The sequence below is a fragment of the Aureobasidium melanogenum genome, assembly GCF_000721775.1.
Source record: "Aureobasidium melanogenum CBS 110374 unplaced genomic scaffold scaffold_3, whole genome shotgun sequence".
NCBI classification, from domain to species: Eukaryota; Fungi; Ascomycota; class Dothideomycetes; order Dothideales; family Saccotheciaceae; genus Aureobasidium; species Aureobasidium melanogenum.
In genome coordinates, this window is record NW_024470055.1 from 1234199 (window position 1) to 1256976 (window position 22778).

General features: G+C 49.7%; 7 protein-coding genes across 7 annotated transcripts; 2 read left to right on the top strand and 5 right to left on the bottom strand.

Annotated features, from left to right (window-relative positions):
* Positions 1-2652: 2652 nt before the first annotated feature.
* On the bottom strand, positions 2653-3487 carry M437DRAFT_40533 (DUF1275 domain protein; the record flags this gene model as incomplete). The annotated part of the gene is made up of 2 exons (XM_041020211.1): positions 2653-3257; positions 3304-3487. 2 exons carry the CDS (start codon positions 3485-3487, stop codon positions 2653-2655), a joined length of 789 nt encoding a protein of 262 aa, XP_040883057.1.
* Positions 3488-4171: 684 nt separating this feature from the next.
* Positions 4172-5580, top strand: M437DRAFT_72858 (oxalate decarboxylase family bicupin; the record flags this gene model as incomplete). Its single annotated transcript, XM_041025920.1, has 3 exons — positions 4172-4278; positions 4332-4460; positions 4518-5580. The coding sequence occupies 3 exons, from the start codon at positions 4172-4174 to the stop codon at positions 5578-5580; spliced, it is 1299 nt and encodes a 432-aa protein (XP_040883058.1).
* Positions 5581-6619: 1039 nt separating this feature from the next.
* M437DRAFT_40906 (RabGAP/TBC) lies at positions 6620-8095 on the bottom strand (the record flags this gene model as incomplete). The annotated part of the gene is made up of 1 exon (XM_041020275.1): positions 6620-8095. One exon carries the CDS (start codon positions 8093-8095, stop codon positions 6620-6622), a length of 1476 nt encoding a protein of 491 aa, XP_040883059.1.
* A 2039-nt stretch (positions 8096-10134) lies between these two features.
* M437DRAFT_72861 (uncharacterized protein) lies at positions 10135-13486 on the bottom strand (the record flags this gene model as incomplete). The annotated part of the gene is made up of 2 exons (XM_041025921.1): positions 10135-11478; positions 11528-13486. The coding sequence occupies 2 exons, from the start codon at positions 13484-13486 to the stop codon at positions 10135-10137; spliced, it is 3303 nt and encodes a 1100-aa protein (XP_040883060.1).
* A 1350-nt stretch (positions 13487-14836) lies between these two features.
* Positions 14837-16018, bottom strand: M437DRAFT_41085 (uncharacterized protein; the record flags this gene model as incomplete). The annotated part of the gene is made up of 2 exons (XM_041020315.1): positions 14837-15928; positions 15986-16018. The coding sequence occupies 2 exons, from the start codon at positions 16016-16018 to the stop codon at positions 14837-14839; spliced, it is 1125 nt and encodes a 374-aa protein (XP_040883061.1).
* A 400-nt stretch (positions 16019-16418) lies between these two features.
* Positions 16419-18852, bottom strand: M437DRAFT_41217 (chromatin remodeling complex subunit; the record flags this gene model as incomplete). The annotated part of the gene is made up of 4 exons (XM_041020341.1): positions 16419-17171; positions 17222-18091; positions 18143-18551; positions 18797-18852. The coding sequence occupies 4 exons, from the start codon at positions 18850-18852 to the stop codon at positions 16419-16421; spliced, it is 2088 nt and encodes a 695-aa protein (XP_040883062.1).
* Positions 18853-20701: 1849 nt separating this feature from the next.
* Positions 20702-22521, top strand: M437DRAFT_40699 (xanthine/uracil permease family protein-like protein; the record flags this gene model as incomplete). The annotated part of the gene is made up of 2 exons (XM_041020235.1): positions 20702-20782; positions 20839-22521. The coding sequence occupies 2 exons, from the start codon at positions 20702-20704 to the stop codon at positions 22519-22521; spliced, it is 1764 nt and encodes a 587-aa protein (XP_040883063.1).
* Between the last annotated feature and the right edge of the window lie 257 nt (positions 22522-22778).

Below are 22778 nucleotides of genomic sequence, written 5' to 3' on the forward strand. Positions count from 1 at the left end.
GGAAAGAAGGAACAGGTAGATGAGAAAAGAAAGCGGAAGATAGTGATGAGAAGGTGTTCGGTAGTGGTGGGAGATGGTGATTCTTATACCAAACTCACCTCTACAGCGTCTACTTACAGCTGACTGGATGTTTTGCTTCCCGATCTGAGTGATGCAACCATTTTGGGACCCCATCGTTCTCGTCCGTGGAGCAATGTCCACCTCGAGGCTGTGTACCATACTCACAGTAGCATAGGCTCATCACGGACGGGCCCCATACCACTGACGATGTACTCACAGACTTCCTTGGCAGGTGCTTGAGATCTCAAATTGCAAGGTGAGACAATACTCTCCAGTCTGCACCTGCCGTATGAGCCCTATGCAGACAAACTTGGCGTGGTAATAATGGATCCCGATGATGTTTCGAAATTAGACAGTGCACGACATGCAAATGGGGCACTATTTTGGCAAAGAAAGTCAAAGGTATGGGACCTCTAGGGACGGGACCTAACCTTTTGCAGGACCAGCCCGTGCCGTTCGAGAAAGATGGCGTTCAGGTACGGCGGCAAGAAAGATCCGAATTCATCCAGTGAGCTGACTCGTATCATGGCTGGACCCGTTGAGTTCTGACTGAATGACTTCAGTCAGGTTTTCAACGCTAACTCGTGTTTCGAAGTGAAACCTCTGCTTGGAATGCTGAAGGGGTGAATGGGAGTGAGACTTGAGTGAGCTTCTACGATTCAACTGCGAGGGTCTGTTGTTCGACCGTTTGTAGATGGAGAACGCTTTCTGCAAGACGACGGTTCATGCATGGTGACCTCGTGTAAGCAGGTACAAAACTCGCAGATCAGAGAGGAAGGTTTTGTCGATGTTGAAGCAATAGCTTCGCATGGCACTCGCATAAGAGAAATGATCAACACTTCGACAAATACATTACCTGCCTTCTTGAGAAGCACATCGGGATCGTTCTGGCAAGGCTCGCGTTCTCTCATTTGTTTCGGAAAACTCGGGATGGGAGCTAGGAGTAGGGCGCGAGCGAGCGAGCGGAAGGATTCGTTTTTCTCTCTCCCCACAGAGGAGTCGATTTAGAGTGCGTGCAAGCGCTCGGACGGCTTGATCAGTACAACGCCAAGCACAAGATCGGCCATGTTCTCAACCCGTGTACCTGTTGGGCATCTGTTGGCCATGCAGAGGCGTTGTGAACAGCGTGAGGTCCGTACGCCATCGAGCAACTGCTGATACTCGTCTCGGAGTCGATTCGAACCCCGTACCTATTCCAGGTCTTTGTCGCCATTCTTGAGACTTCAGACTTTGTAATAAAGTGACTCTGAGACAACAAAAATGGCATACATGGTATCCATCTCGTCCAGTCGAAGGTCACAGACGTTAGTCTCGCAGATCCCCCTTGTAGATCATCTCGGTCGCTCGGCCTATTCATAGATTTAGCGCTGAATTGCCGACATAATGTCATGAAAAACCACCAAGCACAAGCAGTGGAGATACTCTTGCATGTAAGCTCGCAAGATATCACAGAACGTAGGCAACTGAAAGCGACCTTGTCTGGTGTTTCCATAAGCGAAGACTAGAGAGAGGGTCTCGAGGGACCGATTCGTTTGAGTGGGCCGCGGCGTTGGTGGCTTTTTTGCCAAACCAAACCTTTGACTTTTGCCGTACTGCCCTACCGACCCTGTCTCACACTTTACTCCCCTCTCTCTACCGAACAACGCGGTGGATAAATGTGCAGGAGGATGAGACAACGCCATGGGATTCCGTCCGCTACGTACGAAGCAGCTGCATATGATTCTTTGAGCTGACGTGGAGTGATGTCTTTCATATAATCGCGCGATCGAATTTGCGCTGTGTGATCTTGACAGGAATGCCGAGATGATCTAATCTTCTGTCAAAGTCAAATCGCTGAATTGAAATGCGCATCCACGGCGCGAATCAAGGAAGACAAGTCACCTTCTCGCGACTTCCCCATGCGTTGCAGACTCTTACATCGTAGTCATAGAAGAGCCGAACACTCTCAACGAGCAGGATAGTGCCTTCCGGAACTCGATAGCCTATTGCTCTTTTTGGCCACGCCGCTGCTTCCGAAGTTGTGTCTCCCTGATGCTAGCATAAGCAAACAAGTCACTTCTTCCCCATTTATAAGCAAAAGAACATCGCATTCTGATGATCAGACATGTCATACAGGAACCCACTCCGGGATTCTGACCAGCTGGCAGCGGCAGTTGATCAAAGTCATCTCGTAGCGAGGGATCTACCCAAATAACGTAGATGATCTGGAGATTATATTGATGATCGACTTGCGCGAACATCGGGATGGCGTGCATTGCACTCGGGCATATACGACTCAGTCACGACGCTGACAATTAATTGACAATCTTTGGTTCTGCAGGTTCAGCCGAGCTGAAAAGCAGCTTCACGACACGACAAGATGCTGCTTGTACGCACATACTCTGCACAAATGGGACTCTTCATGGACACTGATACGAGACCGGGCAAGGAGACATGAGATTGTTGACGATTAGGGCTTATGCCCATGTTGCTGGATAAGCTTCAAAGTCATGTCGGGCCGGATATGGACGAACACCAATACGACTGCCAATCTCTCACTCTGATAGAATCTGTCAACCTCTCTACCGCGTGCGAGAGCCACGTGGGCTTCCATCAATCCAATCTAACCGATCCCTTCGACTTCCAGAAGATCCATAAGATTGCGATTGCGACTTTGAGCGATCCTGCAAACCACAAAACCTTTGAGATATCCTCATCCTGGGTCAAAAAGCCGCCGGTAATAGCACCTAAAACCACCATGATCATGCTTCCTAGTCGGCGGTTGCGTTTAACGTTACGAGTTGGTCCATCAAAGACTTTGTCGTCAAAAGCAAAATCAAAGTATGAGCTTGTTAGGACGACGCTGGTGACTTCTCCATAACCAAGAATTCTTGACATGGCCATTTGGCCGGCGGATTGCACCGATAGCAGGCCCAATGGCAGAAGGACGATGAAGTTGTCGGGCAAGACGTCTCCTGCATTGTTCGGAACAACACCAGTATCTTCGAGGGCGGCGCAAACATATATCAATACAGCCTGGATCAACCAAGAGTAGACCAAAGTACTTCGACGAAGAGGTCCAAGATATCTCATGAAGCGGCTGAATATGAATGCGCCCATAACAAATGAGAGGATGGACATTCCCGATTTCGCCCAGCGCCATGGTGATGATTTGGGTTGCCCAGAAACACCAAGACCGAGGTAAAGTGTATTACCTGCTAATGTGAGTCGCAAGGATTGTTTGATACGGATTACATATCTCACCCGTCTGCATCGAAACGAAGCAGTTCCACACATTGAATACCGCCGAGTCCAGTAGACCAGTAATGAAGCTACTGGCGATTAGGATCGAGTCACCCCATGATTCGGTAAGTTCTGCGTCAAAGTGATCCCGCAGCGAGCTCATATGGCTCTTTCCTTGCTCTTGGTTATCCTCGAGGTCCGGCATGGTTGTTGTACGAGTATGCTCAAGAAGCTGAAAGGATGATGCTGGTCATTGATTTTGCCAGAGACAATTTTGCGTCCGTGCACCATCGTCATCAGTGTCACAGAAAAAAACAAGCCCACAACTGCCGACAAGATAATATTTCGTGGACGTGACATCTGCGAGGACATCCGTATAACAGAATACGGGCCATGGAAGCTACGGCAATCATTCTTGATACATGTTTGCTGTATTCATGATTGACTCAGCGTAGTGGATGTGCTGGAAGGCACTTGTTCTCCCTTGGCCCTTCCATCCTCAAGCTTCGCCTACCTTGATGGCGCATGGACTCAAGAAACAGTCTCGTACGGCGACACGAATCTTCGAACCGGCAAAATGATTATGTCTTTCAATTGGTTCTATCTCTTGCTGAATGCTTCGTCTCTTCTCGTCGATCTAGCATAAGAAAAGAAGAAAAGGAAGGTGTCAAGACCCGGAACTGAACCCCGAACATGCATTCGCGGCTTCCCCGCAAGTTTTCATGACGTACTCACCTTAGACCAATAACCGGCAGATCAAGCACAACGTTCATGTTGACAGCATTATCAAGTCATCATTCTGAAGATCCCGTCAAGAGTATTTACACCACTTTCAATGCTCTTTTTGAAGCTTGGCTTCAATCGACATTGACACAATTGACCATCCACAATGACCAAATTCCCAAAGAGCGTCCTCGAAGAAAGACGAGCTGCTAGCTTGAAGCTGCTCGAAGCTCTTGATGCTTTTGAGAAGGTGGAGCATGGAGAAGACTCGGTGTCAGTGCTGCAATGATCAATTTTAATATCCATCACTGACAAGAAAATCACAGTCCCATGCCTCGACGCGGCAAGAAAGGCAATGATATCCTTGGACCACAGAACCCAGACCGCATGCGTCAGGAACCAGACACTGTATGCCCTCCGGAAACCGACCATGGCAAGATGCCCAACATGAAGTGGTCCGTACCAACCTACCGCTTAGACCATCGATTCCCTTACTAACTTCCTCCTCACAGGTCCTTCACAGACTCGCACGTCCGTCTTGAAGAAGGCGGCTGGGCAAGAGAAACCACCGTCCGCGAACTCCCCACCTCCAAAGAACTCGCAGGCGTAAACATGCGCCTCGGTCCCGGCGTCTACCGCGAACTTCACTGGCACAACGAATCCGAATGGGCATACATCATCAAAGGCACCTGCCGCATCAGTGTCCTCGACCTCGAAGGCGGCTCCTACATCGACGACCTCTCCGAAGGCGACTTATGGTACTTCCCTACCGGTTTCCCCCATGGTATTCAGGGAACAGGCAAAGAAGGTGTAGAATTTCTACTCATATTCGATGATGGAAACTTTTCCGAGGATAGCACATTCTTGCTTACCGATTACATTGCACGAACGCCCAAATCAATCTTAGCGAAAAACTTTCGCGTGGATGAGAAAATCTTTGATTCGCTTTCCGAAAAGGAGAAATACATTTTCCAAGGCACCATTCCTGGATCTCTAGAGTCTGATCGTAAAAGCGTGGGCACACCTTCGAAACACAGATTTACCCATCGTATGCTCGAACAAACACCAAAGAAGTTTCCAGGAGGTGAAGTACGCATCACAGATACCTCCAATTTTCCTATTTCCAAGACGACAGCAGCGGCTCATGTCATTATCAATCCTGGTTGTCTGAGGGAAATGCACTGGCACCCCAACGCCGACGAATGGTCCTTCTTCCTCCGCGGCCACGCTCGAGTAACCATCTTCGCCGCCTCAGGTAATGCACGAACATTCAACTACCAAGCCGGCGATGTCGGTATCGTTCCCAAGAACAACGCCCACTACGTCGAAAACATCGGCTCCGAGCCCGTAGAAATGCTGGAAATGTTCCGCGCGAGCAAATTTGAAGATTTCAGTACTGAGCAGTGGTTGGCACAGACACCTGCTACTACTGTAGCCGAGCATTTGAATTTGAGCGGTGGGAATAAGGAGAAGTTCCTCAAGAGTTTGAGTAGGGATAAGACTGCTGTTAAGGCACCGGTTAGGAAGACAAGGTCGATGAGTGATATGCACAAGGCTTTGGAAGAGTTGCTGTGAGAATGAGAAGGTAGGGAAGATAGAGGGCTATGCATGCAGAGAATCATGCTCTCCAGGGCCAGAAACTGCCCAGACCAATAGCTTTAGAGATGCGACACATCGAGAAGGTGTTAGCTACGAAGATGTTATCAGACCTAATGATCATTATCCTTCTTCTCGCCAAGACACACCTCCGGCCACAACAAAAGAGCGTTTGTTTACTACTGACACAGATTTTCTCTGCTTCGCGTGCCTGGACAGGAGATGTTCAGGTCCTCCTCTTTCTTCCTGCCCTTCTACTCTCTCCATTGTGCTGAAAAAAACACACGTACTCCTGATTTCGAAGAAGCACAAAATCCCTTTTCGGCAGTCATCGTCATTTGGGAAAGTGTCCATTGTAGTTTTGCTTATGAGCCTGTCTTTTTTTCATTGACCTAAGTGATTAGAGTAGATACATACTGATATCCTTGTCTAGAGTAAAGAGATGCCTAATTAGACTTAAGCAAAGCCGCTACTAAAATTGAAGAACGAGTTCAAAGAATCGAGAGAAGAAGGAGTCATTAAACAAGCAAGAGAATAACGTCAGAAGCTAGGAAGAGGAAAACAGCTATTCAACTAAGCCTAGCAGGGTGGAGAAGAAAGTGAGGAGTCAAGAAGTGCGGGAAAGGGGCAAGTGAGCAAGTGAGAAAATAGTCAAAGTGAGAAGCTCGGGTTCATTGGGTGTTTGGCATAGACAGCGGAGAAAAAGGTCAAGAACAAAGATCAATGTGATGAGTCTTGATTAGACATTTTGCCTTGAAGATGAAAACAAAGCCTGAGCATACGGCCAAAGAAAAAACGCCAATGCCAAAAAGAAAGTAAGAAGAAAAGAAGAAAAATATGTAATATCCACAAAATTGATGACCAAAAAAAAAGTGTCAAAAAAGACGAGAAGAAAACAAGATAGAGAACCATGTCTCCATCCAAGAAAGTAAGATCTGTCCAAGCAGCTTCCAAAAACAGCTCTCCGGGCAGCTCCCAAACAGCTTCCAAGGGACACAGAGCGACTCTCTCATCTCATCTACGCCCCCTTAGTCTGCCGCCTTGAAAACCTAGTCTTACTCTTCGCCCTCATAAAACTCCTCCTTCCCACCCCACTATCCCCTTGCCCTTCCCCTCCCCCTCTGCCCCTCCCCGTCCCCTCGCTAACCGTCAACGTGCGTCCATTCCTAGTAGCAACCCTCCCTTCCTCCCTCCTCTTCTCCACAACATCCTGACTCAAACCTCCAAACCCCCCTCTCTTGCGGAAACAAGTCTCCATAAGTGCGTTTGCATCAAGCATTCCCCTCGGCAAACTCTGCACAAGTTGGAAGATTTCCATAGGATCAGAGACGGCTTTGATGGTTTGTTCGGATTGCTTGAAGATGGCGAGGGCGACGCGGAATAAAGTTTTGCTGCCTTCGAAGAAGAGGCAGTCCCACACTCTCAAAACGCATTCAATGGGTAAGGTGCCGACGAAAAGAGACATGAACCATGCTGTTGTTGCTAGACTGACGGTAGGTAAACGAGGTACGCCTCCTGCGGCTGGTGTACCAGGTTTATCGTCGAGTTTCGCCCAGATGGCAGGCAGAGATTCTTTGATTGAGGTCATGAGGACAGCGATGTCGATGTTTGCGCCTTCCAGTGCTACGCCATGGGTACCGGGGAGATGTTCGGTGGTGACGACGTTCAAGAGGATAAATGCCTTTTCTTCGTCTTCGTTGAGGAATAAGAGTAAGAGGCCGGCGATAAAGTTTAGACTCTGACAATATCCTATACTCGGGTTGTGAACAGCAAAAGCTTGCAATACTCGTCTCAGAGCCTTGATCATGGAAGTCTCATTCTCGGTCTCGCCAATCCCGCGGCTCTGTTCTGATGTTGTAGGTCGGTTGTCAGGTTTAAAGCGGTCGTTATCCGGAAAAGTACGGTTGAGATCGCGTTCGATATGCTCGCGGTCGTTGTCACTCAGGGCGCCTTGATTGACCTTCTTGAGCAAATTCCAGTATAACCCAGGATCTTCAGCCAACTTCTTGGGACCGCCAGCATACCAGAACCAAGCAGCACCTCGCCAGTCTGGTGGTATCCCCTTCCGCACATATCTCTTGATCTTTTCGGATTTGGTAGGGAAGCGTGTGGGATGCTCCGTGGTGTATCCAAATTGTCTCATCAAGATATTCCATTTATTCCGTCTTCTTTCGAGATGGAGATTGTACTCTTTTTCCCAGGCGTCATAATCTTCAACAGCGATATGGAGAGATGTCTTCTTGAAGCCATAGCGATCGCGAGGAACGGGTTTCGAAGGAGGCAAAGGAATGCTGGTGCTCACGGGTGAGCCGAGAATGGGAGAGAGGACGGGAGAAGGTTCGACGGTAGGTGGTGGAGCAGACAGCGGTTCGGAAGGCAAGTCGCGGCCAGACAAGATCTGAGTGGAAGTCCTGCTGTGCGAGAGTGTAGGCTTGTTGTTCCTGTCGAAGGGAGTAAGATTGGCATCTGCAAGGATACTCTTCCGATCAACCATGCTGGCAGAATGACTGCGTCTATGCGAGCCACCACCCACCTCGCTCCCAGACGGCGACGTGCCAGGACGCACACCCAGCGTATCTACAGAGCTCTTGGGAGCATGCAGGAAACTGTTTGTGCGAGAGTTTGCCATACTCAAACGCATCGACTTTCGCATCGACTCACGCAAGTCGACACTGAGGTTGACAGGTGTGCCAAAACCAGCAATGTACATGTCCAACAATTCTTCTTCGTATCGCGACATGTTGTCGTCTGCGTCATCCTCATCGTCGACATAGTCAACTTTGACACAGTCCGAAACAGAGCTGTCGGCTGTTGCAATGCTGCTGCGTGCTGTCCCTGAAGTCGAGTCCATGTGGCTGCTTGTCGATGTCATTTGCGAGCGATAGCTGGTGCGAGTTTCGTTACGGTCCATTTCAGGCACAGGCATCGAGACCGGGCTATTGTCTTCCAGCGGCCAACTCCCCTGTCGCTTGAGGGTAGCGTCTGCAATCGACAACTCACGAGGCCGCGAACGAGGCTCGACATTGGAAAAGTTGCGTTGGCGAGCAGGACTCTTCTCATCGTCGGTATTCTCCCACCAGTTGTTGCTCTTGACATTAACCCTCGAGCTATGCGGCGGGGCGACGCTGCCAGCAGTCGCAGGTTTCAAAGCCTCTTTACCAGCATCAGTGGTGATGAACAAATTGGCAGGTTTCTGTCTAGTCTTTGTGGTAGGCAAACTGGGCATCCTCTGTCGCAGGCGTTCGGGCGAAGCCTTGCGCAGCGGGAGATGAGGTTCAGGACTGCGGACTCTGCGCGGCCATGAAAACTGCGGCGTCGTAGGTTGCGAGGGAGAGACGGGCGACTCGGGCGTATTCTGTCGCTGCTTTTGCTGGGCGTGGTAATGCTGGTTGGCGAGGACGGCATTGATGGAAGCCGTGGGAGCCATGGTTCGACTCATGCTGCTGCTTCTGCAATTGCAATACTGTCTATACGAATTTTAGGAGAGCACTTGGACTCATGGTTGTGTTTCGTATAAGCGCTGTCGACCGAAGCTCCGGGCATCGAGCATCCAAATTGGGGTTTTGTCGTATTGGCGTTGTTGTGTCTTGTTGTGTTTGCTGGGTAGATTGAAGCTGAATGAGAGAAGAGAAAGCAAAGCCATGCAAAACGATCGTCAGCGAAGCTCTAGCAACTTGCAACAACCAAGACCAACATCCAACACACAACTTAGGCCGAGCATCCACAGACCATCAAAACACCGGCCTTCAGTCCACCAAAACTGGCACCATACCTCTTCCTCACCAGGCCTGCCAAACTGAAACACTCAATTATGAACCTAAAAAGTGACGTTTCCCATTGGTTCCACACCACCTTTAACGCAATTTCCACACAGCCCGCCAGCCAAGACCCGCATTATCATTCAACTTTGCAATTCGAATTTCCGAACCAACAACTTCATCAAATAAAATCAATCAAGCCTCCCGCAAGCCGTCAAGCCTGCTCCTTCCTTTCCACCAAACAAAATCCCGAGAGCGAAAGAGTGAAGACGGCTGCTCCCGCAACTCAACCAGACATGCAAACGCCTTTCTTCCCGATTGTGATTGCTGTCAAACATCTTCTTGTTCTTGTGTCTACGATTGCTTCGATCCATAGCACGTCAGCACAATCTCGCTCATAATTCGCAATTTTTCATCATTTCGTAACATCAAGTATATTAATTTGCTAAACCTCATCTCGATTTGTTGGTTTATCCAAACTGCTGGGAGACAGGTCCGTAGGTAAGTTACTGTAATAGGGCTGATTGCACCCGTTCATACACCCTCAATAAACATCTCCCCTGAGGAATCCGTCCACAACCGTTTCCCATCATTCAAGGACATCCTCGGGTATCTTCCAACTGCTATACCTTTCGTATGCAAAACTTCAAATGACTCGACCGTTTTCTGTTGTCCACAATCCGTCCGAGTGACATCTGTCATTCCTACCCTGCCCTATCTTACCGTTCATCGTGCCACATGATCGCAAATAAAATGCTGTCGTTAAGAATGATATTCATCGTCTGCCAGCCAAAACCTCACCCAACTCTTTTAATCGCACAGGCTTGGTCATGAATTGATCCACTCCAGAAGTAAATGCTTCTTGTTGTGCTTCTGCACTCGCCAATCCCGTCAATGCAATGACCTTACTCGCTTGCATGCCATGACTCTGTTCAAACGAGCGGATCCTCCTTGTAGCTTCTAAGCCATCCATTCTCGGCATAGAGATATCCATACAGATGAAATCGAATTTGGTCGTTGCATCTTGTTGATGCGAGCAAAATGCTTCTACTGCTTCGACACCATCTTCGGCCGTAACGTAGTCGTGTTTTTTCGACTTGCAGTACCGGACCAGCAACTGGAGATTGATCTTGTTGTCGTCAACGAGAAGCAGTCGTAGTGGTTTGGGCTCATCTTCCTGCTCTGCCGCCTCCTTAGGTTCCTCGGCTCCTCTGCTCTGACTTCGTGCTGTTCGGAATGGTGTTGGCTCGCGCGAGAGCGATGGTCCTTTGTGATTTTCTTCTCGAGCATCAGGGAGGAGTATACTCGGCAGCGTTGGCAGCTCCGTGTCTCGGTACAAGACAACCTCTTCCATCCGTGGTGATTGTTGCTCTTTGCACGAAACAAACGCGCGTGCAAATTTGCGAGGTCCATAAGGTTGTGCAATAAACTCAGTCGTCACTGCTCTTCGCAGTGTCTCATTGTCGTGATAAACCTGTCGGAGCCGGTTGTTGCTGTCACAAAGTACTATGACTGGTTTATTGAGCTCCATCAGCTGGTCTTTAACCGCTGGCAAGTTTTGACAGGTTGTTAGTACTACCGCTGCACCTCCAACTTCATCTACTCCACTGACGATATTGAACTCCATCTTGAACCAGCCCCAGCATTGCTTGTCGAGCGCCTTGCGAAGCGATCGTTGAGACCCACATTCCCCATCAACCGTCATAGGAGGATCTATGAATGCTGCTTTGAGGCCATGAAGTTTCTGTGCCGCTTCAGTCATGAGGAAGGCTTCGTCGTTTGCTTCTGGGCTAGGTGCTGGTTCCATCATAATGACTTCGACACGAATTTCGGTACCCTTGTTCAACTCGGATTCCACGGAAATCTCACCACCGAGGTTGCTGACGATATGTTGCACCATAGAAAGACCAAGCCCAGCTCCAGGGTTGAGAGGATCTTCCTGTGCGAATGGTCTGAATAGATGGTTTTGCAAGTATTCCTTGGACATGCCTCTGCCTGTATCCTTGACGGTCAACGTCACACGGCTTCTCTTCAAGGCCTCGCCATTCAATGGCAACTCCTGAGAAGCGAGGTGAACAGAGATGAATCCATCACTTGTGTACTTTAAGCTGTTACCAGTCTATAGATTGTCAGTACAGTTTCAAGCGTATGAAGATGAAACCACTTACCAAGTTCATGACCAGGCGCTTCCACGCGCCTCCTTCGGTACAAAGCAACCAATTTGCATGGTCTTTGGCCTCGATATCAACAATCACTTTCACGTCCCGATCGCGCGCCATGACATGTTTGGATGCCTGGCTAGCATTTGACTCTTCGTGGTGGCTTGCAGAGGAAGCGTAGCCTGCAAAGACGGTTTCTAAAGCTTCTTCAGTGATTGTAGGCAGATGGACCGTAGAGTCGAGACTCAGGATATCAGCTTCCCGTATTTCAGAATCTTTCTGGCGCTTGGACTTGTTGCGTGTGAAATTGTTGATTTTGCTGAAGTCGAGAAGGTGGTTAATGGTGTCCAGAAGTGTGCGCCCACAGGTCTCGACAGTCTCAATCAGGCCATGTTGCATCGGGTCGAGATCTGACGACTCTAAACATTCGATACTACCCAAGATGCCATGTAGTGGACTACGAAGTTCATGACTGATGCTATTGAGCAAATCAGACTTGGTCCTATCGGCCATGGCAGTATCAAGTTTGGCAACTTCAGACATAATGGCCATACCGAAGGCGCGCAGGAAACTCAACTCGGAATCTTTGTGCAGCAATCGTATAGCCTTGTTCGACCATATGATACCACCGCAGAACCAGCGCATCCTGTGATCATCCCACATGGGAACAAATGCTAGGGAGCGGGCGTGTGGAAAAATGCGTTTCAAATCAGCAATGTCTTTCTCTCTTTGTTGGCGCACTTGTTCCCGTTTCTCGTCATCGGAATGCTGCTCCTCTCCAGGCTCTGCTTTTTGACCAAAGTCTTCAAGGTCCTCAGGTGTTCTGGGGTTCGTCTGATGCATCGCGAGCTCCTTGGGATCGATGTTGAAAATTCTTCCTTGTCCGTAGCGATTCAGGAAGGAGTGTAAGAAGCCTTCGGTAATAGAGAAGCCTGGAGGAACCTCGCCTGCGCTTCCCAGGACATGGCATTCCTTTTTGGAGGCGGAATTACGAGTAAAATAAGAAGCGCTGTCGTCGTCAGATGCAGCGGGTACAGACTGTACCAGAGCGCCAAAGCTTCCAACAGAGGCATCGAGGAAGACGACGCCTTCGACGTCGATGGCATCCTTGATAATGTGGGCAGCACGTCGGAAAGTAGACTTGACGTCGGTGGACAACATTTGAGCTTGAAGATTCTCGAAGTTGACGCTGTCAGTGCCGTCGGTGGCCAGAGATGGATTCTCTTCTTGAATATGCGACATTTCCGAAGGTCTTGAGGTAGCAGCTCCCGGAGTTGCAGGTGGATCACCTTGGTTTTCGACCTCAGTGCTTTTGGGGACTTCCTTCTGGTTTAATTTCATATCGACGTGATCCTTGCCTTCTACAAAGGAGCCCAAGCCGACAACCATTTGCGATGTTCGACGATGCTCCTCTTTTGATCTGACCATATCCAGATGGGACATGACGGTATCGGCCATATGTTCGAGAAATTTCCTTTCGGCATCGTTCAGGCCATCTTTCGTCTGGTCATGAAGGATAGAAATGACACCAATTACAGGGCCATAAGGACTTCGTATGGCGATGCCACCGTAGAATGAAGTGTTGGGAGGGATGTTTGTATGTGATTTGTGCTCGTTGTACCAGTCGTCCTCGGCGACATTTGTGACTATGACAACGCGATCGTGCTCGTTGTTTAGCTTGTTGTCGGCCAGTTCGAGGGTGCGCTCGCACAGTTGTGAGTGCCGTTTTTCGATTCCTGAGCCCATCCATAAGTCGTCCTTGGGGTCTTCGGCCTTGTTTGTCTGGAGGTCGAGAGTCGGGGTGGCTTCAGCCAGAATGTACTGATGGTTGCGATCAAAACAGGAAATGAGACAGCGGCTAACGCGCAATCGCAGGCAGATGAATTGGGCGAAAGCAACGAGTGCATCGTCGAAAGAGGCGGAGCGGCCTTGAGAGCCAGAGTTGAACTTTTCGTTTGTTGTTCTCATGAGATTGTCAAAGGGTTCATAGTATCTGTAGACTTGAGGTTAGAAATGAGTCGCTGAGCATAGTCATAGGAGTTGACATGCTTGTAAAATTCGCGCGCCCTGACGCCTTCAATTTCGCCATCGTACCTGACCGCAAAGGCAGCCGGGGCAGAAGGCGACATGACAACGGCAGCGCTCGTTGGAAGAGAGGTCTGTCGGGGGTAGGGCGCTGCAATCCAGTAGTTGATGGCAGGTGTCAATGTGGTTTCAGGTAAGTGCGATTCCGTCGTCTACAAGCTGGCTCCGTTCGGCATGGTGAGTAGTGTCGTCGTCGTCATCGTCGTTAGGAGAGCCCAAATGCCATGCGCAAGATGGCCTTTCTCATGTTGCATCCCTCAAAGACGATGGCAGAGCTTGGGCCAGTCTCGATGCCTTTGAGTTGGGTCTAGGCCTGCGCCAGCATCGTCATTCAAGCTGCCCGCGCAAGAGTCAGGACTCGAAGCCTGCCGCGGTCTCGGGGTGCCGTCCGGTTGAGTCGTACTTGAATCCACAATTTTACCAACCTGTCTGCCACGCTGACATCACTTTGGTGATTGTCTGTGTGGAGTTGTTTTCTATGCTTCTTGAAATAAAGAAGCGCTTTGTTCGTACGTGCTAAAAGCTGCATGACGATAGCTGCACGACCATGACAGCTTGCTTTTGCTTGCAAATTCGATCATGGAAAGTGCGGGCACGTGGCGCGCGATAAAGCAACCAGGTCGAGCCAATCATGCATGCTAAACGCCTAGACGCTGCCGTCCACTCTTGTCGAAGATACCACCCTGCTCGACATTTGGACGATATATCAAATCACCGGCAGCATCCATGTCAAGTTAATAATAGTCTAGGCTGCAGTGAAAAACAGGCCTCTTCGTGTACTAAAAATCTAATGCGTGTAGCTATAGCAATATACAGTAGTATTAGGGAATAAAATAGGTAGCATACACTAAGACGCACACACGTGTCGACTCTTGGTGGACATTTCTGCACTTGACCAAACAATTGTGTCTTTCTATAGTCTACGTTCTGCTCTCAGCTGTAGTCGGAGTACGGTGGAGGCCACAGACCCTACTACATGGGCAGGGGCTATCATCGCAGGACGATTGTGTAACAAGGTATTCTTTGTTGTTGTGCTAATTGGTCACAAGGGTTGATCATGTCGACATGTGCACTTATAGTCCTATAGTTGGAGTTGACCAAAACAAAAGGGTGTGGTATCAATAAAGATAATCTGTGCGAATAGTCTAATACTTTTAATCCTGATACAAACATGTCATGATATATTTTCCAAAGACTCTTCGAAATCGGGGCTGCGTGATTCGAAGAGCTACTCTACTTCTGCAGCTTCTCCTGAGGAAGAGTCTTGACCTTGTCGTCAAACAGCTTCTCGGCCTCCTGCCACACTCTTGTGCTCTTTCTGTCCTTGAGTGTCTTCAAGCTGGGCAACAGAGCATCGCTGAAAGCTTCTGAGGCCTCACGAGGCAGCAGCGAGGGCAAGTGGTCGATCGAGATGACGCACAGCGGTGGGCCAGCGGTGACCTTGACGGGAACGGTGGGCTTGTCGAAGGTGGTGTTGATGTCGTAGATAGGGATGGGGTTGTGGGGGTTGGTGGTGTCGCAGCTGACATCGCAGACAACGCTGAGCTTGCGCTGTTCCGAGTTGAGCTGAGCGGGCTCGATAAATGGAGGAATAGGTTGTGAGAGATAGATGCAGTTGACAAAGATGTCGCTGTCGAGGATCTCAGGGTAAGGACCAGGACGGTTTTGTGTCTCGGCCATATCCCACTTGATAATGTTCTCGTCGGGCACGCCAACCTTCTGCAGCAGGTCAACGGCACCTCTGCCGCAACGACCCAGAGCGCCCATGACCAAAGCTCTGGGCTTACGGCCAACCTTGTGCTCACCCTTCTCCAAGCTCTTCTTCACGTCGGCAACCAAAAGACCCTCGTTGGCGAAAGGCTTGACACCTTCCAGAGGCTTGCCAGCACCCTCAACCAACTGGTGTGCCCAAGCCTGAACAGCCAATGCAGCGCCAGCGAAACCAGCGTGGAAGCCGAAAGCTGCTACACGACGTCCTTGCTCATCTTGCAAGAACTCAAGGTCGTAAAGTGTACCACCGCCACGAGGGAAGCGAGCGAGCACCTCTTCCCAACCACCTTGACCCTTGTAGCAGTGTGCGAACTGAACGTGTGTGTGCTTGAGGGGGAAAGTCTCTTCGGGAAGCTCCTTGAGACCGACAATGATGTGATCGGTAGGGGCTTCGGTCCAGCTGCCCTCGGGCACCATGTTGGCGCCAACCTTCTCGAACTCGGAGTCGGGGAAGATGCTCAGGCTGCTGCGCTCGATGTTGACGGGGTAGCCCTCGTCCATCAGGGCCTTGGCCGTGGTAGGAGTCAGCGCTGAGCGGTGCTCGAGTGGCTTGGTCTAGAGGACAGCGTCAGCTATGTGAACAGTGTTGGAGATGTTGGGGCGTGTAGATACCTCTGCGCGAAGATGTAGAGTAGGATACGACATGATTGATGTGGAAGTGGTGTGTGATGGAGAGAGAAGGAAGGATAGCGGTCTCAGTTGAACAAAAGATAACTCAGTCCCCAGCAATTGCAGCGTGTGTGAGTCAATTGTCCCAGGGTTTATTTTGCGGACAGTCACGTCAATTCGACCCCGAGACCGGCCGATGCCCCACACTTGCACACCACACACGCTTTTCGTCGGTTTTCGCTTTCCGACTTTGAGAGTCAGCGTGAGCACCTTGATGTCAAGCATTTTTGCATCGTCTGCGCAGATGATTTTGTGTATTAACATCGTGAGAGGGGCAAAACCCATTAGAGCTGATAGTTTTTTTGATCGCGCGTCGAGCTCTGGTTCTCGTCATACTTTCTGCGCTTTGACTATGCTTTCCATGCGTCTTCTGTCACTAATATGCCCACATACACTTCTGGTTCAAGATTCTGGCTCCCAGTCTGTCAAACTCGAGTTGTCCAATCCAGCTGTCGTTTGTGCCTCTCATCTTGCCAAACACACTGCCACCCTTCCACACCAGAACCTGAGGATCGAGCTCTCTAGGTGGGGGTCCAACCAAGATTTCCTTCTGGAAATTTGGCTGTAGTGCACGAAGTCTTTGCTCGAGATAGACGTTGAAGTTGTAAGTCTTGCTACCGCCTCCAATCACCATGATACCACCAAAGAAGTCGCGCGTCTTCTTCTCATCACCCTTGGCGCCTTCGGTGATGCAAGTGACAATTGCTTGATCAAGAGGCATCACAGGCAGCACATGCTCAGTGTCCGGCTGTGCACCTTCGATCCCGGCACCTGCTACGGCTGGCGTTGCATCTCCAGCTCCTGGTACTGGAGTTGCCGTGTCATCAGGAGCAGGCGATCCTGCAGGAGATGAGCGAGGTGTACTCTCCGCTACGTCAGCAAGATGCGTTAGGCGGTCCAGATTCAAAGGTTTGCTGGGTGTTGCAGGCACACCACCAGGTGCTGGTGTACTTGTTGATTCTGCTACAGCTGAAGGAACATTGTCGGACGAGTATTTGTAGACCTGTAGTTGAGCAAGTGACATGGGGTCATTAGGCTTATCATCGTATGTATCAGTTGATCGACCGATGAGCTTGCGTCTGCCGGCAAGCTTATCTGAATGGTCAAAGATTGTTGGTCTAAAGAAGCCCTGCAAGACGTTAGTCAGAGAGTCCGGATCGGAAATGCTTCAATACGTACCATAGGTGCCAGCATGACTTCATCATACGTCTTAAACTGGTACTTGCGGGTGTCTTGGCCGAATGCACGTAGATGGAACTCATAGAGCTGTACGCTGATATGCGCATCCTCGAGCGTACAGAACTTTTGCTTGAGCTCCTCTGCAAGCAGGTAGTCATGTCTCCTCAGCAGATCCATGTTGGCATAATTAAAGTGGTCGTAAAGCATCATCTTGATGAATGTTTCAGTGACATCTTCTCCACCAAACTTCAAGTTCATGCGAGAGTTCTCGACGCACATGCCTTCCTCAACACAGCAGATAGAAGTCTTCTGTGCACCAACGTCAACGATACAACTGCTCGAGTATCCAGCTCCGAATGTGGCTGCCAGACTTTCTTGGATGAAGCAAACACGCTGAAAACCAAAATCCCGGAACATTTCCTCGAGGATGGATGTCACAAACACTTTCTCGTATAGATCAGGAATGATGAACACACAGGAGTACTGCGCCCAGTCTCTCTTACGATTCAGGTGAAGCTCGTTCTTGATGGCTTCCTCGATAATGCCAAAGAAGTCGCGGAGTAGGCTGGATTTGCTCGAATAGTCCTGTTCGTTAAGCCAACCACATTTAAGTGGCCAGTAGAGTCTGTACCGTGGTTTGGAATGCTGTGGTATCCGCAGAGCTGCATGTCCAGTGAAGTATTCAGGAGCAGATGACGCAATTTCTGTCCAGTCAACACGCTGAGGATCATTGTGTTCGGAAATGGTTTCCGGAGCATTGCGCGAGTTCCAGTTGACGACCAGTTCACGAGAATTGGGCAAGACTCTGCGTTTGTTGTTGCGACGGTAGATCTTGAAATCGGCTGCCATGCTACTATATTCCTTTGCAAACTGCTTTCAAGTCAGTATTGTTCTGGCGTCCGAAGCAGCAGGTCAACGCACATCTTCGCCGAATGCACTCTCACCAGCAGGCTCTGCTGTACCGTCCTGCAGCTTAACGCGCTTTGGTCGCGGCTCGGCACCAGGCTCCTCGTCTTCCGCATGTGAAGCCTTACGGGCAATCACCATGGGAATCGTCTTAGGAAGGGCATCTGTTGCAAGACCAATACGTAGATTGCGACTGCCGGGATGAATGACAATCGTCTTTGTGCCAAAGGCTTCAGCTTCAGCAGCTTCGTCCTCGGCAGCATCGTCGTCAATCTCAGCTTGCGCAGCATCAGCCGAAACTCCATTAGAAGCAGCCTGGGCCATTGCGCGGTCCTTGTCGCGCGCGGCTTTGATCATGCGATTGCGGTTCTCCTCGCCTTGAAGGCGGAATGCGAGGAATTGCTCATCGCGCTTCAAGAAGTCACTACAACAGAGATAAAAGTCAGCGATAATGCGCGTCAAGGGAGCAGACCATTGTACCCGTGCGACCGCTCTTGCCGTTCATAGATTCCTTTGGGCATTGGATCATGTTACATGAAACAGACAACAAACATTGAGAAGAGAGGGATGCAAAAAGACAGATGTGGTAAGTGTTCCGTGGGCGCAAAGTAGACAGATTGCTGATGTGCTTGGGCATAGGGAAGAGTAGGAAGAGAAGGGGAGACGAACGTATAGTAATTCTTCTTATTGACGACCTTGGGGATCAATTCAAAGGGGGAATTCATCGGGCCATTAGATGAAGCCATCGTATGCGGCGCGACTTGCGGGTAACGGATATATTATTATTTGTTTGCCGCCGCAAGGGAAGGGGTTTCGATTTGGAGGATTGCTCGGTTTGCTTGGGAGCCAAACAGGTGGCTGATCGCACGCTTTCCCAGGTTGCGCTCTGTCGGAGCCGAGCTTCGTGTCACGTGTGTCTGTCAGCCCTGACCTTCCCATGTTGCGCAAGCTGGACCGTGCACGCAGACCTACAAAATTTCGACTTTTCTCCTCCGACTCTCCTTTACACCACGACAACTTTTGACTTCAAGCTGTGCGAACAGCTTCGCGCACTGCCTGTCCTTGTGTACGGAATGAATGCAAGAGACAGGCTTCGTCAGTCTAGGTAAGCTTCTCCCAAATACTCACCAGAAACACCCCTCTCCAACCTGATGAACGAATGTTTTACGATTAGTCTTACGGAATGTATTCATGTCGACAAACATATTCTGCCCTTTTGCTCTCTGATCCTTTTTGGAGTACACATCTTGCATATTTCAAGCCATAACATGTTTGAAGTCATCTGCTAACATGACGCTCAGTAGGTCCAAAGCTCACAGAGCACAACTCAGCTCTATATAGACATCTACACACCTATGAACAATATTAATAACTTCTTCTTTGAATACCTCACAAATTTACACCTTAACCTCCACGTGAAGAGTGCTTCAAGCCAAGAATCCCGTCATCAAATCCCTCTACTCTTGCTACATAGGTTCAAAAGTATCAAGTCTTGGCATCTGTTTTGAGCGTCCAGGTGTTTGCTTAGGAGTCAGGACAACACACTCGACTCGGCTTCTTCATGACTTGCCGGTTGCTTCATGCCATTCTCCTTTCCCGGATTCGTTGCTTCAACCCACTTGCCTTGCACATGTTTGAAAGAATATCTTGGTCGCCTAAAATGGTCACAGCATCAACATCTCTCAAGCAGCCGGTCACCTCCGATCAACAATCGCTTTCTTCATAGATAAGGCAAGGACAGCCAAGGACTTCTATGAAGTCAGATTCGTTTCCAAGCAATCCTACAGCCTTCCAAGAAAGATACAGTACCTCATGGCAGTCCTGAAGATGCTTGAGGTTGTGATAAGCATCATCGGAGGCCGCCGACACACCTTGGGGCTCCACCTCAGCACGGAGATTTGGATGCCCCAGTACCATGATGGTCATCACTAGTCGATTGTGGGGTCACTTAGACGTCAGTTACAACCTGGAGACATCTTGACTTCGTATAGCATAGTATAAACCATTGCACGCTGGCGATGGAGGTGTTGTTCCCTCTTCGGCTGGCCCAACCACTCAGCGACCGAGCGAGTCAGTGGATCCCATCCTTCTCTTGGCGCCCTACGCACAAGCACCATTGAGCACAACGAAAAGAATTTCGACAACAACCATTTGCAAAGAAAGCTATAACAGCGGCTCGTTCAGAGGCGAGATCACAGTCTTGCTGGCAATCCTTTGCGGCGCCTATCTGATATGACCAAAGCTATGAGTCAATAGGCGAGCACACATGCTGCCGTTGCTGCAAAAGAAATCGTTTCCAAGACCTCGTCCAAGACCTTGGCGACGCCTTTTGCATACCATTCACGCCTTTAGCATCCTTTGGGACCCTGGTTTCTTTGCCCTTATCGTAAACTGCTCGCGTGGTGGTAAGCAAAGACATCTCTTGGCCATGGCTCGGCGAGCAATAGAAAATAAGCCCGAGTCCAACCTTGGTGGTAGACAATTTTTTTTTTCTAGTATTACTCAAGTACATCTTCTTTCGAGCACTCCCTCACGTTGCTGTCTTGTTTCGCAGCCGCAAAAGTCTGTATCAAGATGAGCTGGGTTCACAAGACTAACCAGTCAATCGCCAAGTCGGCGTTTGGCAGGTATTTCAGATTGGAGGGATCTGGTCATGTCAGCATTACCTTTGGTTGTGCTCATACACACTCAAGCTGATAGCTTTCTTACAGCATCGTTCGCGTGATGGATCCTTCTTCTTCACCGAGATCCGTGCCGGTCTCGCTACCTTCTTCGCCATGGCATATATTATCGCTGTCAACTCGTCCGTCGTTTCAGATACTGGTGGTACCTGTGTCTGCCCTCCCACCAGCCTCGACGCCTGCGCTACTGATGTCGCATACAACCTCTGCAAGCAAGAGATCCGTCGCGATCTGGTTACCGCAACTGCCGCTATCTCCGCCTTGACTTCCTTCTGCATGGGCTTGTTCGCGAACCTCCCTTTGGGTCTGGCTCCTGGCATGGGTATCAACGCATACTTCACCTACACCGTCGTTGGTTTTAACGGCACTGGTCTTGTTCCCTACAGAATCGCTCTTACCGCCGTCTTTGTCGAAGGTCTTCTTTTCGTCGCTCTTACACTTCTCGGTATCCGTCAATGGCTTGCTCGTGCCATTCCGACTTCGATCAAATTGGCTACTGGCGTCGGCATTGGACTTTATTTGACCATTATTGGTTTCTCATACAGTGCAGGTGTTGGTCTGATTACTGGTGCGACCAGCACACCTCTTGAGATTGCTGGTTGCTCTCAGCAGTACCTTACCGTGAACGATGGCTTGATGTGCGACCCTAGCCACAAGATGAGATCACCTACCATGTGGATTGGTATCTTCCTTGGAGGTTTCTTGACCGTTTTCCTTATGATGTTCCGCGTCAAGGGTGCGATCATTGCCGGTATCCTGCTTGTATCCATCATCTCGTGGCCCCGTGGTACCGATGTCACCTACTTCCCTCACACTGAGCTGGGTGACAGCAGTTTTGACTTCTTCAAGAATGTCGTAACTTTCCGTCCCATCAAGAACATTCTTGCTGCTCAGGAATGGGATGTCAGCTCTCACGGTGGTCAATTTGGTCTTGCTCTGATCACCTTCCTTTATGTCGATATTCTCGACTGCACTGGTACTCTTTATGCTATGGCTCGCTTTGCTGGTGTCATGGATGAGAAGACTCAGGACTTCGAGGGTAGTGCTACTGCCTACTTGGTCGATGCTATTGGTATCTCAATTGGCTCTCTTTTCGGTACTTCTCCCGTCACTGCATTCATCGAGTCCGGTGCCGGTATCTCTGAGGGTGGCAAGACTGGTATTGCAGCTATGGTCACTGGCTTCTGCTTCTTTATCTCTGTCTTCTTCGCCCCAATCTTTGCTTCTATCCCTCCTTGGGCTACCGGAGGTACACTAATCATCATTGGCTCTCTGATGGCCAAGTCTGCTGCCGACATCAATTGGCGCTACATGGGTGACGCAATTCCAGCCTTCCTTACCATCGCCACCATGCCGTTCACTTACTCAATTGCCTACGGTCTGATTGCTGGCATTTTGTCCTACATCCTTATCAACACCACAGTGTACATGGTTGAGAAGGCTTCTGGAGGTAAGCTTGTCCCTCAAGACAAGCAATTCAAGGAGCCTTGGACCTGGAGACTCGACGGTGGTCTTTTCCCTCCATGGGTCGTCCGCGCTGCCAAGGGAAAGAGAGATTTCTGGAAGCCATACGAGATGGTCGATCACGCAACTAGCGAGCAGGAATCTGTTACCGAGGTGCCTAGCTCAGGTGCCGCTAAGGGTCTTGGTCCTGATGAGGGAAGCAGTGCTAGCAGCAAGGTACGCCGTCGTTCCATTCAGCATGAATTGTGAATAAGTCGATCTTGTTCTGACCTGTTTCTGCTCAAGGTTTGATCTACAAATCTTCCCAAAATTGGCGCTGCTGCATGATTTTGAACGATGTGTTTTGATTTTCCTTCTCGTTCCTAGTACGATAGTTGTACATAGCTCACGATGTCATGGCCAGCAATGGACGCCAGAAACTGTATCTTTGACTGCTATGTTATGGATCTCGTGTTTGTACAATGTGCATAAAAAGTTGAATATACGTTATGCTGGGGCAATGCTTG